General features: G+C 50.9%; 1 protein-coding gene across 1 annotated transcript in view; it reads left to right on the top strand.

Annotated features, from left to right (window-relative positions):
• The window catches only part of TMEM145 (transmembrane protein 145), a 243413-nt gene that overhangs the window by 148469 nt on the left and 79953 nt on the right, over nt 1-14991 (top strand). The window contains exon 3 of the mRNA XM_078651318.1: nt 8392-8469. Within this exon, the coding sequence (XP_078507444.1) occupies nt 8392-8469 (78 nt within the window). The remainder of the gene's footprint in view (nt 1-8391; nt 8470-14991) is intronic.

The raw sequence follows: 14991 nt of genomic DNA, 5'->3' as shown, positions 1-14991 counted from the left end.
TCTTCTCTCCCTGGCTCTGTCTCTTCTCTCCCTGCTTCTCTCTCTTCTCTCCCCAGTTCTATTGCTTCTCTCCCAGGTTTTATCTTTCCACTTCCTTGTTCTATCAATTCTGTTCCTGGTTCTGTCTCTTCTCTCCCAAGTCCTATCCCTTCTCTCCTTGGTTCATTTGTTCACTCTCTTGTTCTATGTCTTCTCTCCCTGGTTCTGTTTCGTCTCTCCCTGGCTTTTATCTTTTCACTCACTTGGTCTATCTCTTATCTCCCTGGTTCTATCTCTTCTCAGCCAGGTTCTGTCTCTTCACTCCCTTGTTCTATGTCTTCTCTTCTTGGTTCTGTCTCTTCTCTCCATGGTTCTATCTTGTCTCTCCCTGGCTCTGTCTCTTCTCTCCCTGGTTCTGTCTCTTCCCTCTCTGGCTCTGTCTCTTCTCTCCCTGGTTCTGTCCCTTCTCTCCCTGGTTCTGTCTCTTCTCTCCCTGGCTCTGTCCCTTCTCGCCCTGGTTCTGTCTCTTCCCTCTCTGGCTCTGTCTCTTCTCTCCCTGGCTCTGTCTCATCTCTCCATGGTTCTATCTTGTCTCTCCCTGGCTCTGTCTCTTCTCTCCCTGGTTCTGTCTCTTCCCTCTCTGGCTCTGTCTCTTCTCTCCCTGGTTCTGTCCCTTCTCTCCCTGGCTCTGTCTCTTCTCTCCCTGGTTCTGTCTCATCTCTCCCTGTCTCTGTCTCTTCTCTCCTGGTTCTGTCTCTTCTCTCCCTGGCTCTGTCTCTTCTCTCCCTGTCTCTGTCTCTTCTCTCCTGGCTCTGTCTCTTCTCTCCCTGGCTCTGTCTCTTCTCTCCTGGCTCTGTTCCTTCTCTCCCTGGTTCTGTCTCATCTCTCCCTGTCTCTGTCTCTTCTCTCCCTGGCTCTGTCTCTTCTCTCCCTGGCTCTGTCTCTTCTCTCCCTGGCTCTGTCTCTTCTCTCCTGGCTCTGTTCCTTCTATCCCTGGTTCTGTCTCTTCTCTCCCTGGTTCTGTCTCTTCTCTCCCCGGCTCTGTCTCTTCTCTCCCTGGCTCTGTCTCTTCTCTCCCTGGCTCTGTCTCTTCTCTCCTGGCTCTGTCTCTTCTCTCCCTGGTTCTATCTCTTCTCTCCCTGGCTCTGTCTCATCTCTCCCTGTCTCTGTCTCTTCTCTCCTGGTTCTGTCTCTTCTCTCCCTGTCTCAGTCTCTTCTCTCCCTGGCTCTGTCCCTTCTCTCCCTGGCTCTGTCTCTTCTCTCCCTGGCTCTGGACCTTCTCTCCCTGGCTCTGTCCCTTCTCTGCCTGGCTCAGTCTCATCTCTCCTGGCTCAGTCTCTTCTTTCCTGGCTCAGTCTCTTCTCTCCTGGTTCTGTCTCTTATCCCTGTCTCTGACTCTTCTCTCCCTGGTTCTATCTCTTCTCTCCCTGGCTCTGTCTCATCTCTCCCTGTCTCTGTCTCTTCTCTCCTGGTTCTGTCTCTTCTCTCCCTGTCTCAGTCTCTTCTCTCCCTGGCTCTGTCCCTTCTCTCCCTGGCTCTGTCTCTTCTCTCCCTGGCTCTGGACCTTCTCTCCCTGGCTCTGTCCCTTCTCTGCCTGGCTCAGTCTCATCTCTCCTGGCTCAGTCTCTTCTTTCCTGGCTCAGTCTCTTCTCTCCTGGTTCTATCTCTTATCCCTGTCTCTGTCTCTTCTCTCCTGGTTCTGTCTCTTCTCTCCCTGGCTCTGTCTCTTCTCTCCCTGGCTCTGTCTCTTCTCTCCCTGGCTCTGTCTCTTCTCTCTCTGGCTCCGTCTCTACTCTCCCTGGCTCTGTCTCTTCTCTCCCTGGCTCTGTCTCTTCTCTCCTGGCTCTGTCCCTTCTCTCCCTGGCTCTGTCTCTTCTCTCCCTGTCTCTGTCTCTTCTCTCCTGGCTCTGTCTCTTCTCTCCCTGGTTCTGTCTCTTCTCTCCCTGGCTCTGTCTTTTCTCTCCCTGTTTCTCTCTCTTCTCTCCCCGGTTCTATTGCTTCTCTCCCAGGTTTTATCTTTCCACTTCCTTGTTCTATCAATTCTGTTCCTGGTTCTGTCTCTTCTCTCCATGTCTCTGTCTCTTCTCTCCTGTCTCTGTCTCTTCTCTCCCTGGCTCAGTTTGTCTCTTCTCTCCCTGGCTCTGTCTCTTCTCTCCCTGGCTCTGTCCCTTCTGTCCCTGGCTCTGCCTCTTCTCTCTCTGGTTCTGTCTCTTCTCTCCCTGGCTCAGTCTCTTCTTTCCTGGCTCTGCCCCTTCTCTCCCTGGCTCTGTCCCTTCTGTCCCTGGCTCTGCCTCTTCTCTCTCTGGTTCTGTCTCTTCTCTCCCTGGCTCAGTCTCTTCTTTCCTGGCTCTGCCCCTTCTCTCCCTGGCTCTGTTCCTTCTCTCCCTGGCTCTGTCTCTTCTGTCCCTGGCTCTGCCTCTTCTCTCTCTGGTTCTGTCTCTTCTCTCCCTGGCTCTGTCTCTTCTCTCCTGGCTCTGTCTCTTCTCTCCCTGGCTGAGTCTCTTCTCTCCTGGCTCTGTCTCTTCTCATCCCTGGCTCTGTCTCTTCTCTCCTGGCTCTGTCTCTTCTCTCCTGGCTCTTTCTCTTCTCTCCCTGGCTCTGTCTCTTCTCTCCTGGCTCTGTCTCTTCTCTCCCTGGCTCAGATTGTCTCTTCTCTCCCTGGCTCTGTCTCTTCTCTCCTGGCTCTGTCTCTTCTCTCCCTGGCTCAGTCTCTTCTCTCCTGGCTCTGTCCCTTCTCTCTCTAGCTCTGTCTCTTCTCTTCTCTCCCTGGCTCTGTCTCTTCTCTCTCTGGCTCTGTCTCTTCTCTCCCTGGCTCAGTCTCTTCTCTCTCTGGCTCAGTCTCTTCTCTCCCTGGTTCTGTCTCTTCTCTCCTGGCTCTGTCTCTTCTCTCCCTGGCTCGGTCCCTTCTGTCCCTGGCTCTGTCCCTTCTCTCCCTGGCTCTGTCTCTTCTGTCCCTGGCTCTGTTCCTTCTCTCCCTGGCTCTGTCCCTTCTCTCCCTGGCTCTGTCCCTTCTCTCCCTGGCTCTGTCTCTTCTGTCCCTGGCTCTGTTCCTTCTCTCCCTGGTTCTGTCTCTTCTCTCCCTGGCTCTGTCTCTTCTCTCCCTGGCTCTGCCTCTTCTCTCTCTGTCTCTGTCTCTTCTCTCCCTGGCTCTGTCCCTTCTCTCCCTGGCTCTGTATCTTCTGTCCCTGGCTCTGTTCCTTCTTTCCCTGGCTCTGTCTCTTCTCTCCCTGGCTCTGTCTCTTCTCTCCCTGCTTCTCTCTCTTCTCTCCCCAGTTCTATTGCTTCTCTCCCAGGTTTTATCTTTCCACTTCCTTGTTCTATCAATTCTGTTCCTGGTTCTGTCTCTTCTCTCCCAAGTCCTATCCCTTCTCTCCTTGGTTCATTTGTTCACTCTCTTGTTCTATGTCTTCTCTCCCTGGTTCTGTTTCGTCTCTCCCTGGCTTTTATCTTTTCACTCACTTGGTCTATCTCTTATCTCCCTGGTTCTATCTCTTCTCAGCCAGGTTCTGTCTCTTCACTCCCTTGTTCTATGTCTTCTCTTCTTGGTTCTGTCTCTTCTCTCCATGGTTCTATCTTGTCTCTCCCTGGCTCTGTCTCTTCTCTCCCTGGTTCTGTCTCTTCCCTCTCTGGCTCTGTCTCTTCTCTCCCTGGTTCTGTCCCTTCTCTCCCTGGTTCTGTCTCTTCTCTCCCTGGCTCTGTCCCTTCTCGCCCTGGTTCTGTCTCTTCCCTCTCTGGCTCTGTCTCTTCTCTCCCTGGCTCTGTCTCATCTCTCCATGGTTCTATCTTGTCTCTCCCTGGCTCTGTCTCTTCTCTCCCTGGTTCTGTCTCTTCCCTCTCTGGCTCTGTCTCTTCTCTCCCTGGTTCTGTCCCTTCTCTCCCTGGTTCTGTCTCTTCTCTCCCTGGCTCTGTCCCGTCTCTCCCTGGTTCTGTCCCTTCTCTCCCTGGCTCTGTTTCTTCTCTCCCTGGTTCTGTCTCTTCTCTCCCTGGCTCTGTCCCTTCTCTCCCTGGCTCTGTCCCTTCTCTCCCTGGCTCTGTCTCATCTCTCCATGGTTCTATCTTGTCTCTCCCTGTCTCTGTCTCTTCTCTCCCTGGCCCTGTCTCTTCTCTCTCTGGTTCTGTCTCTTCTCTCCCTGGCTCTGTCCCTTCTCTCCCTGGCTCTGTCTCTTCTCTCCCCGGTCCTGTCTCTTCTCTCTCTGGCTCTGTCCCTTCTCTCCCTGGCTCTGTCTCTTCTCTCCCCGGTCCTGTCTCGTCTCTCCCTGGCTCTGTCTCTTCTCTCCTGGCTCAGTCTCTTCTCTCCCTGGTTCTTGTTCTTCTCTCCCTGGCTCTGTCTCCTCTCTCCTGGCTCTGTCTCTTCTCTCCCTGGCTCAGTTTGTCTCTTCTCTCCCTGGCTCTGTCTCTTCTCTCCCTGGCTCAGTCTCTTCTTTCCTGGCTCTGCCCCTTCTCTCCCTGGCTCTGTCCCTTCTGTCCCTGGCTCTGTTCCTTCTCTCCCTGGCTCTGCCTCTTCTCTCTCTGGTTCTGTCTCTTCTCTCCCTGTCTCTGTCTCTTCTCTCCCTGGTTCTGTCTCTTCTCTCCTGGCTCTGTCTCTTCTCTCCCTGGTTCTGTCTCTTCTCTCCCTGTCTCTGTCTCTTCTCTCCCTGCCTCTGTCCCTTCTCTCCCTGGCTCAGTTTGTCTCTTCTCTCCCTGGCTCTGTCTCTTCTCTCTCTGGCTCAGTCTCTTCTCTCCCTGGCTCAGTCTCTTCTTTCCGGGCTCTGTCTCTTCTCTCCCTGGCTCGGTCCCTTCTCTACCTGTCTCTGTCCCTTCTGTCCCTGGCTCTGTCCCTTCTCTCCCTGGCTCTGTCTCTTCTGCCCCTGGCTCTGTTCCTTCTCTCCCTGGCTCTGTCTCTTCTCTCCCCGGTCCTGTCTCTTCTCTCTCTGGTTCTGTCTCTTCTCTCCCTGGCTCTGTCTCTTCTCTCCCTGGCTCTGCCTCTTCTCTCTCTGTCTCTGTCTCTTCTCTCCCTGGCTCTGTCCCTTCTCTCCCTGGCTCTGTCTCTTCTGTCCCTGGCTCTGTCTCTTCTGTCCCTGGCTCTGTTCCTTCTTTCCCTGGCTCTCTCTCTTCTCTCCCTGGCTCTGTCTCTTCTCTCCCTGCTTCTCTCTCTTCTCTCCCCAGTTCTATTGCTTCTCTCCCAGGTTTTATCTTTCCACTTCCTTGTTCTATCAATTCTGTTCCTGGTTCTGTCTCTTCTCTCCCAAGTCCTATCCCTTCTCTCTTTGGTTCATTTGTTCACTCTCTTGTTCTATGTCTTCTCTCCCTGGTTCTGTTTCGTCTCTCCCTGGCTTTTATCTTTTCACTCACTTGGTCTATCTCTTCTCTCCTTGGTTCTATCTCTTCGCAGCCAGGTTCTGTCTCTTCACTCCCTTGTTCTATGTCTTCTCTTCTTGGTTCTGTCTCTTCTCTCCCTGGCTCTGTCTCTTCTCTCCCTGGCTACGTCTCTTCTCTCCTTAGCTCTGTCCCTTCTCTCCCTGGCTCTGTCTCTTCTCTCCCTGGTTCTGTCTCTTCCCTCCCTGGCTCTGTCTCTTCTCTCCCTGGTTCTGTCCCTTCTCTCCCTGGCTCTGTCTCTTCTCTCCCTGGTTCTGTCTCTTCTCTCCCTGGCTCTGTCTCTTCTCTCCTTAGCTCTGTCCCTTCTCTCCCTGGTTCTGTCCCTTCTCTCCCTGGCTCTGTTTCTTCTCTCCCTGGTTCTGTCTCTTCTCTCCCTGGCTCTGTCTCTTCTCTCCTTAGCTCTGTCCCTTCTCTCCCTGGCTCTGTCCCTTCTCTCCCTGGCTCTGTCTCTTCTCTCCCCGGCTCTGTCTCTTCTCTCCCCGGCTCTGTCTCTTCTCTCTCTGGTTCTGTCTCTTCTCTCCCCGGCTCTGTCTCTTCTCTCTCTGGTTCTGTCTCTTCTCTCCCTGGCTCTGTCTCTTCTCTCCCTGTCTCTGTCTCTTCTCTCCTTAGCTCTGTCCCTTCTCTCCCTGGCTCTGTCCCTTCTCTCCCTGGCTCTGTCTCTTCTCTCTCTGGTTCTGTCTCTTCTCTCCCTGGCTACGTCTCTTCTCTCCTTAGCTCTGTCCCTTCTCTCCCTGGCTCTGTCTCTTCTCTCCCTGGTTCTGTCTCTTCCCTCCCTGGCTCTGTCTCTTCTCTCCCTGGTTCTGTCCCTTCTCTCCCCGGCTCTGTCTCTTCTCTCCCTGGTTCTGTCTCTTCTCTCCCTGGCTCTGTCTCTTCTCTTCTTAGCTCTGTCCCTTCTCTCCCTGGTTCTGTCCCTTCTCTCCCTGGCTCTGTTTCTTCTCTCCCTGGTTCTGTCTCTTCTCTCCCTGGCTCTGTCTCTTCTCTCCTTAGCTCTGTCCCTTCTCTCCCTGGCTCTGTCCCTTCTCTCCCTGGCTCTGTCTCATCTCTCCATGGTTCTATCTTTCCTCTCCCTGGTTCTGTCCCTTCTCTCCCTGGCTCTGTCTCTTCTCTCCCCGGCTCTGTCTCTTCTCTCCCCGGCTCTGTCTCTTCTCTCTCTGGTTCTGTCTCTTCTCTCCCCGGCTCTGTCTCTTCTCTCTCTGGTTCTGTCTCTTCTCTCCCCGGCTCTGTCTCTTCTCTCCTTAGCCCTGTCCCTTCTCTCCCTGGCTCTGTCTCTTCTCTCCCTGGTTCTGTCTCCTCTCTCCCTGGCTCTGTCTCTTCTCTCCTTAGCTCTGTCCCTTCTCTCCCCGGCTCTGTCTCTTCTCTCCCTGGCTCTGTCTCTTCTCTCCCTGGCTCTGTCTCTTCTCTCCTTAGCTCTGTCTCTTCTCTCCCTGGTTCTGTCTCTTCTCTCCCTGGCTCTGTCTCTTCCCTCCCTGGCTCTGTCTCTTCTCTCCCTGGTTCTGTCTCCTTTCTCTCTGGTTCTGTCTCTTCTCTCTCTGGTTCTATCTCTTCACTCTCTTTTACTATCTCACTTTTCCCTGGTTCTGTCTCTTCTATCCCTGGTTATCTCGCTTCTCTCCACGGTTCTATCTCTTCACTCCCTTGTTCTCTCTATTTTCCCTTGTTCTGTCTTGTGTATTCCCAGGTCTGTCTATTCTTTCTCTGGTTCTATCTCTTCTCTCCCTGGCCGTGTCTCCTCTTCATGGTTCTGTCTCGTCTCTCCCTGCTTCTATCTCTTCACTCACTCGTTGTATCTCTTTTTCCCCTGGGTATGTTTCCATACCCGTCACTGTCTCTTTTCTCCCTGGTTCTGTGTCTTCACCTCATGGCTCTGTCTCTTCTCTCCCTGGTTCTAGCTTCTCTCTCCCTAGTTCTATCGCTTCTTTTCCTAGGTCTGCCTCTTCTCTCCCTGGCTCTGTCTCTTCTCTCCCTGGCTCTGTCTCTTCTCTCCCTGGCTCTGTCTCTTCTCTCCCTGGCTCTGTCTCTTCCCTCCCTGGCTCTGTCCCTTCTCTCCCTGGCTCTGTCCCTTCTCTCCCTGGCTCTGTCCCTTCTCTCCCTGGCTCTATCTCTTCTCCCTGGCTCTGTCCCTTCTCTCCCTGGCTCTGTCTCTTCTCTCCCTGGCTCTGTCTCTTCTCTCCCTGGCTCTGTCTGTTCCCTCCCTGGCTCTGTCTCTTCCCTCCCTGGCTCTGTCCCTTCTCTCCCTGGCTCTGTCCCTTCTCTCCCTGGCTCTGTCCCTTTTCTCCCTGGCTCTGTCCCTTCTCTCCCTGGCTCTATCTCTTCTCCCTGGCTCTGTCCCTTCTCTCCCTGGCTCTGTCTCTTCTCTCCCTGGTTCTGTCTCTTCTCCCTGGCTCTGTCTCTTCTCTCCCTGGCTCTGTCCCTTCTCTCCCTGGCTCTGTCCCTTCTCTCCCTGGCTCTATCTCTTCTCCCTGGCTCTGTCCCTTCTCTCCCTGGCTCTGTCTCCTCTCTCTCTGGCTCTGTCTCTTCTCTCCCTGGCTCTGTCCCTTCTCTCCCTGGCTCTATCTCTTCTCCCTGGCTCTGTCCCTTCTCTCCTTGGCTCTGTCTCTTCTCTCCCTGGCTCTGTCTCTTCTCTCCCTGGCTCTGTCTCTTCCCTCCCTGGCTCTGTCTCTTCCCTCCCTGGCTCTGTCCCTTCTCTCCCTGGCTCTGTCCCTTCTCTCCCTGGCTCTATCTCTTCTCCCTGGCTCTGTCCCTTCTCTCCCTGGCTCTGTCCCTTCTCTCCCTGGCTCTGTCCCTTCTCTCCCTGGCTCTATCGCTTCTCCCTGGCTCTGTCCCTTCTCTCCCTGGCTCTGTCTCTTCTCTCCCTGGTTCTGTCTCTTCTCCCTGGCTCTGTCTCTTCTCTCCCTGGCTCTGTCCCTTCTCTCCCTGGCTCTGTCCCTTCTCTCCCTGGCTCTATCTCTTCTCCCTGGCTCTGTCCCTTCTCTCCCTGGCTCTGTCTCCTCTGTCTCTGGCTCTGTCTCTTCTCTCCCTGGCTCTGTCTCTGACGTTGTGTTTTTTTCTTCTTCCCAGTCCAAATGCTGCCAGAACATTCTCCTGTACTTCGACGACCCCTCACAATGGCCCGCTGTCTATAAAAGAGGCAACCAGGTAAGACCCTGTGTTTCTGTGGGTGGGGCCATGCACCACACCACCTGTGTGCCCCTCCACCTGTGCTCAGACCCCCTGCACGAGCTGCTCACCTGGGGGTTCTCCTGGCCGTGGACATGTCCTCTGACCTCTGATGGGGTTCTCCTGGCCTTGGATGTGTCCCATGATCTCTGAGCCCGGGTGATGCTCTTAAGCCTCCCGCCCTGTCCTGTGATGCTCGTTGGTGACTCAAACCTCTGCGACAGCGGAGAGGTCTGCACGGCTGAGAAGGGGCGGGGGTCTTTGTCTGATCCATTGAGTGCTTCATCCAGGGGTCTACATTGGAGATGTGTAAAGGACCCTGTTGTGCGGGTGGGATTCAGCATGTCAATCATAGTGTCTTCAATGGGCTCACATTTGATTGCACACTCTTTCCACCTCCTTGTTTGGGTCTCTTTTGTCACCAATGCTGTGGTGCCCCCTTGGCGCTGCCCTTCCTTCCATCCTGTATCATGTTAGAAGGTTGTGCTGTTGTTTTTGTCCTTCTAATACCCTCGCACCTGGGTGATGGGAACGTCCTGGTCCATGGCCTCCCAGCCTGCAGGTTGCCTCCATCTGGGGGCATCTTTCATGCCTCATGAAGGGGCTGAAGAGATCTGATCACATCACCCCCATCCTGATGGAAGTCCACTGGCCCCCCTTGACGATCTGCACCACCTTCACAACCTGCTGCATCATTTACAAAACCATCACGACCAGCACACCCGCCTATCCTGCAGACACACTGGCCCCCTCTGTGGTTCTCAGCACAGCCGCAGCCAGGACACCAGCAGACTGCAGGCTAAGAAGTGTAAAAATAAAAAACAAGGCAGCAGGCCTTATCCATCCATGCATCTAAGATCCGGAACAACACCCCTGAAGCCATGGCGACCTGCCGAAAGCTGCTCCAGTGTAGGAAAAAGGAGAGAACAGGGATGGGGAAGGCAGAGGAGCTTGCTGAATGGAGATCGTTTCCATAATACTTGAATCTTCCCGGGCACAGCAACAGTGCATTGTGGGTAGACAATCCTAGGGGCCTGGACCGAAGGAGGTAGCAAGAGAGGTGAAGTTAAAATGATTGAAGCAGTCTTTCCCTGCCGAATTGAGACTTTACTTTAATTAAAATCTGAGTAATCAAAAAGAATCTCTAAAGTTTGGGAGAATAACTTGACCTTGAATTGCTGTTTTTTGCTATATGAATGTGTTTTTATGAAAGCTTTTTTAACTTGCTCTCTGAACGGTTCACTGACACAACATCGATGTCACAAACATCGATGTAGAAAATATCGACGAAAAAATATAGACTACAAAAATATTGACTCCCTATACTTAAAGAGGTAAGTACAAAAACATTGACTAAAAAATATTGTTGAAAAAAAAATATAGATGTACAACATATTGATTTATATATTTATATATATATATATATATATATATATATATAAAATAAAATAATATATAGCAATTATATTAAATATTTAAAATAATTTTTACCAAAATAAAATAGATGTATTATACATTTTAACAAAATATAACAAATACATGCAATTTAAAAAGATAAACGCACAAACATAATAATTTTTACATATATATATATATATATATTTACTTTAAAACGATTAATAAACTATTATTTGTAATGTATTTTAAAACTTGAAAATGATATACAAATAATATATATATATATTAATAATTTAAAATATTAGAAAAACATTCTATAATAAATGAAAACATTAAACTATTAAAAAATATTTACATTTAAATTTAACAATACAGTCAGTGCAAAAGTAGGGAAAGTGTTGGATAGCGGAGAGGTAAACATAATTATTCCCACTCCAATCACTACAACAATAGGGCAAGTGTTGGATATCGAAAGGCTAAAAATTACTATTCCAACACCAATTAGTGCAACAGTAGGGTAAGTGTTGGATAGCAGAGGGATTACAGTTACTATTCCAACTCCAGTCAGTGCAACAGGAGGGAAAGTGTTGGATAGTGGAGGGGTGAAAATTACTATTCCCACTCCAGTGAGTACAACAGTAGGAAAAGTGTTGGATAGTGAAGGGGTAACAATTACTATTCCCACTTCAGTCAATTCAAAATAAAAACAAAATAAATATTTAAAAATCAAAAAAATAATATTATAAAACTTAAAAAAGTAATACATTTATAAATATGTTAAAAATAAAAATACCAATATATTTAACAAATAAAAAGAAAACATATTATAATATTAATTACATATAAAAAATAACTACAACTAATATATAAAATAAATAAAAAATTAATTCCCCCCAAAAAATATTTTAAACTAGAAAATATTTACAAACAAAAACATTAATTATTAAGTTAAGATATGATTTTTTTAATATTAAATTAAAAACAGTGCTTAGAAGTCACCAATGGCCAAAGGTTACTTGAGGTCGCGAGGGACCGCTCCAAATGTAAAGCTTGGGTCCACCTCGATGGAGGGCGGGCTGGCTACAGAACCCGCGCAGGGTCTGCTGAAAAAGGGTCTTGGATGGAGCCAAGCATCGAAGTCGAGGGCACGATGTGGTGATCTTTTCCATGGCATACATCTCCTGCACATACACCGCTTCCATGACATACACTCTTGTGCATACACTAATTTCCTCATGTTCACCTCCTGCTGTTGTGCGCATGCCCATATCCGCGTGTCCGGTCCAGGGCCTGGTGATGCCCATGTGTGGTGGCGGCTCAGGCTGTGTCTCCATAGCCATAGCAACCCTCTGTGCTTCTCCACATGTAACGCTTGGTTGCCCAGGCAACATTCCTTGTCTGGGGGGTGTGGAGCTAAAGAGGGGCTCTTACATGCTTGTATAAGGATGATGTGTGGTCCTAGCTGTGCTGACAGCACTACAGCACAGCACGAGAGGGGCTGTTTCCATGGGAACCCAAACTGAGCCAATTATGGACGGAAAGTACAGCGCAGAAGGAACATTTTCATCATTTGTATTCAAAGTTTGCTCGAGTAAACAAAAACACGACACGGTGAGAGATGGATTCCTCTGAAAGCAGCGAGAGGGGGCTCAGGGAGCGCCCTCGGTTTCTAGGTCTGGCCTGACACAGCGCGTGCACTTTCACCTACCAGATCTTTTGTTAACTTTAAAAAATTGTAAATGTGTGGATTTGTCATCACTCGAACTTGACCAACGCACTGGAAGAGACAGGTCTGGGGCCTGAATAAAATCGCTGAGCTTTGCAACCCGTGTTAGACCCTCAACAGTGGCGGCTGGCACGGATCTGGACTGGCGGGCAGGAGGTGAGAGGGTGGAAAAAACTGAAAAAGACACTTACCTCCACACCGCTCTGTCCCATGTCGTCTCTCCTTTGCCGAACTGGAAGCAGCCAGGCTCCCCTGAGCCAAACGCAACGCTGCAAAGCAGCGTTGCGATTGGCCTGAGTGCCTTAGTTTGGCGGTCAGACGGGCACTTGGGGCCTGGACATGTTCTCCACCCAGGCTATAATGCAGCCTGAGAGGAGAACATGCAAAGTGCGCATGACAGTTTGGCCGACCGAGACGGCCGGACAAAGCATCATGCGCACTTCAGTGTGCCAGCCACCCCTCCCCTGCCCTGTGAGTAGAGCAGTCCCGCCCCCATGCTGCAACAGCAGGAACAAATAAAATGAAAATACCATCAAGTTATTATAATTGTATTTTTCCTTTCTTTCATTTTATTTTTCCCCTCTTTCACTGCTTCAAAGCAGCGGGGCCACGCTCCTCCGCCTTATTGGAGGAGCCACCACTGATGACCCATTCCCACCTCGCGAAGCCCATAGGGTGCCCCCTCTCCCCCGGCTTTGTCTGAAAATGAGCATTTCCGCTTGGCAACAGGATGAAAAGTGAACAGTCAGAAATCCACAGCGATTGGGGGGCAGACCGGAAGGACAGTGAGACCGCAGGCACGAGACATGGGCTTCAACTGGCCCCAAGTCAATCAATCGAGCATTTGTAAAGAGCGGCAAATCACCCATGAGGGTCTCAAGGAGCTTGAGTTGCTAACTGCCTCCTGGTGTTCTGTTCATTCGAACAGCCCGATCTTGAGTCCTTTCCTGAATTGCCGGAGTGATGTGGCGGTCCTAAGGTGCAGGGACAGGTCGTTCCAAGCTTTGGCTGCCGAGTGTGAGAAGAAGCGTCCTCCGCTGTTGCCTCGGCGGATCCGAGGGTGTCTGCGAGGAAGAGGGAAGCGGACGGTAGGTATCTGGCCAGTTGGTGGGAGGTCATACGTTTGTTGATGTATGCTGGACCTTCGTTGTGCAGGGCTTTGAATGTGTGGGTCAACATCTTGAACTGGCGTCTCCTCTGGATCGGGAGCCAGTGTGGGTTCTTGGGGTGGGGTGTGATGAGGGATCGTCTCGGGAGGTCGAGGATGAGTCTTTCCACTAAGTTTTGTATTGTCTGGAGTCTCTTCAGAAGGCGTGCAGTGATTCCTATGTAGAGTGTATTCCTGTAGCCCAGCCTGCTGGTGACGAGCGCCGGCTGGTCCTTCTGGTGTTGAGTAGGAGCCACCTGAAGATCTTGCAGAGTTTGCGTAAAGTGTGGAAGCCAGCGGGCGAGACTTTGTCTATCTGTTTGTTTATTCATAGCTCGCTGTCCAAGATGATGCCGAGGTTGCGACGTGGTCTGTCAGGTGCGGTGGGTGATGGACCAGGCGATGGACCCAAATGGAATCAAATGTCTGGTGGTTGTTATTCCCCCCACTACAACCGAAGTACATCAGAGCAACTCCCTCCCTCTTCTGGACGTACTTTTCAGAGGTCTGTACAGATGGGGCAGGCTTGCATCTCTTGGGTGGGCCGAGTAAACTGCGTGAAGATGAACTCTCTGCCTCGACTTCTGTATCTCTTCCGCTCTCTCCTGTTGCGACTCCCCCCAGGCATGGTGAAGCCTCTCACTCGGAAGATGTGGACTTTCATGTGGGGGGACAGGCCGTCTTGGAGAGCTAGGGCGATTATGAGTAGACGCCGATGAAGAAAGCATGGGTGTCCCTGATAAAGAACGCTATATATTTGCCTGCAGTGTAGGGCCAACGCATTTAAAATGATGCTGCATTGGTATATGACACTAGCTCACCTAAAGACGATTACCAGGAGTCCCGCCGTTTGCTGGAGAGGCTGTGGTGCCAGAGGGACATACCCAGTCCTGGGTCCGGGTTGTAGGAGTAATACAAGCCATAACAAGCGCATACATGCCAATAGACCCAATTCAGGCGGGAGATTACCGATTTTTCAAGCCAAAAACGGCTTTATTTGAGCTGTCTCCTGCCTGAAGTTGCATTTTCTACAATAGAAGTCAATGGGGAATTTTCATTCTCCCACTTTATTTTAAATCTCCCACCTCCCTGTCCTACAATGTTGGCATGTATACAAGCGTGGTCCTACTGATGCAAGCTGCCCGGGCCCTGCTGGGCCGGCTGGAGGACCCGAGTTGCTCCCCTCTCCCTGCCTGCCATTAACTTGCTTTCTTCCTGCTCTTGGTGGCCCGACTTGCTGTGGTGGAGCTCCATGTCGCGACGCTGAACACGTGGTGGACTAAAGTATGGAACAACTCGCAGCAGTGCTCCAGGACGCCACGTCCAGAGATGATAAAATACGGCCTCCCCTTCACCCCTCGCAGAGACAGGAGGGCACCAGAGCCCAGATCTAGGCATCTGGCTGAAGAGCCCGTCTAGGGCTCTATTGGCTGATCAGAGCCGGACATGGACTCTATTGGTTGATCACAGCCGGCCTTGGATTCTATTGGCTGATCAGAGCCGGGCCTGGATTCTATTGGCTGATCGGAGCCGGGCCTGGATTCTATTGGCTGATCGGAGCCGGACCTGGACTCTATTGGTTGATCAGAGCCAGGCCTGGACTCTATTGGCTGATCAGAGCCGGACCCTGGATCTTTTGGTTGGCCAGAGCCGGACCTGGACTCTATTGGCTGATCAGAGTTGGACCTGGACTCTATTGGTTGATCACAGCCGGCCTTGGATTATATTGGCTGATCAGAGCCGGCCCTGGATTCTATTGGCTGATCGGAGCCGGGCCTGGATTCTATTGGCTGATCAGAGTTGGACCTGGACTCTATCGGTTGATCAGAACATTCCTTGATAGGTTGTGGGTCGGGTCTGGAGAGCGTGGCCTTCGCCGGACTGGGTGTAAAGATTCTACCACCATCCTTAATGGATGTAAATACCTGATTGTGCTTTGCAAACTATACATTTGTTGTGCAATGTAACTATATATTTAGGGCCCGATTCACAGAGCTAACTTAAGACAAAATCCTAAACATACTACTTTTGGTATTCACAGAAGGCATTTAGTAGTAGTAAAGTTAGGACTTTGTCTTAAGTCTGCCTTAAGCCTGTCCTATGTCTGTCCTAAGTCTGTCTTAAGTTTGTCTTAAGTTTGTCTTAAGTCTGCCTTAAGTCTGTCCTAAGTTTGTCTTAAGTTTGTCTTAAGTTTGTCTTCAGTCTTTCTTAAGTCTATCTTAAGTCTAAA

The sequence above is a fragment of the Lissotriton helveticus genome, chromosome 7 (genome assembly GCF_964261635.1).
Source record: "Lissotriton helveticus chromosome 7, aLisHel1.1, whole genome shotgun sequence".
Classification (NCBI taxonomy): Eukaryota; Metazoa; Chordata; class Amphibia; order Caudata; family Salamandridae; genus Lissotriton; species Lissotriton helveticus.
The sequence above is the reverse complement of the archived record's forward strand: the minus strand, read 5'-3'. Positions and strand labels throughout refer to the sequence as shown.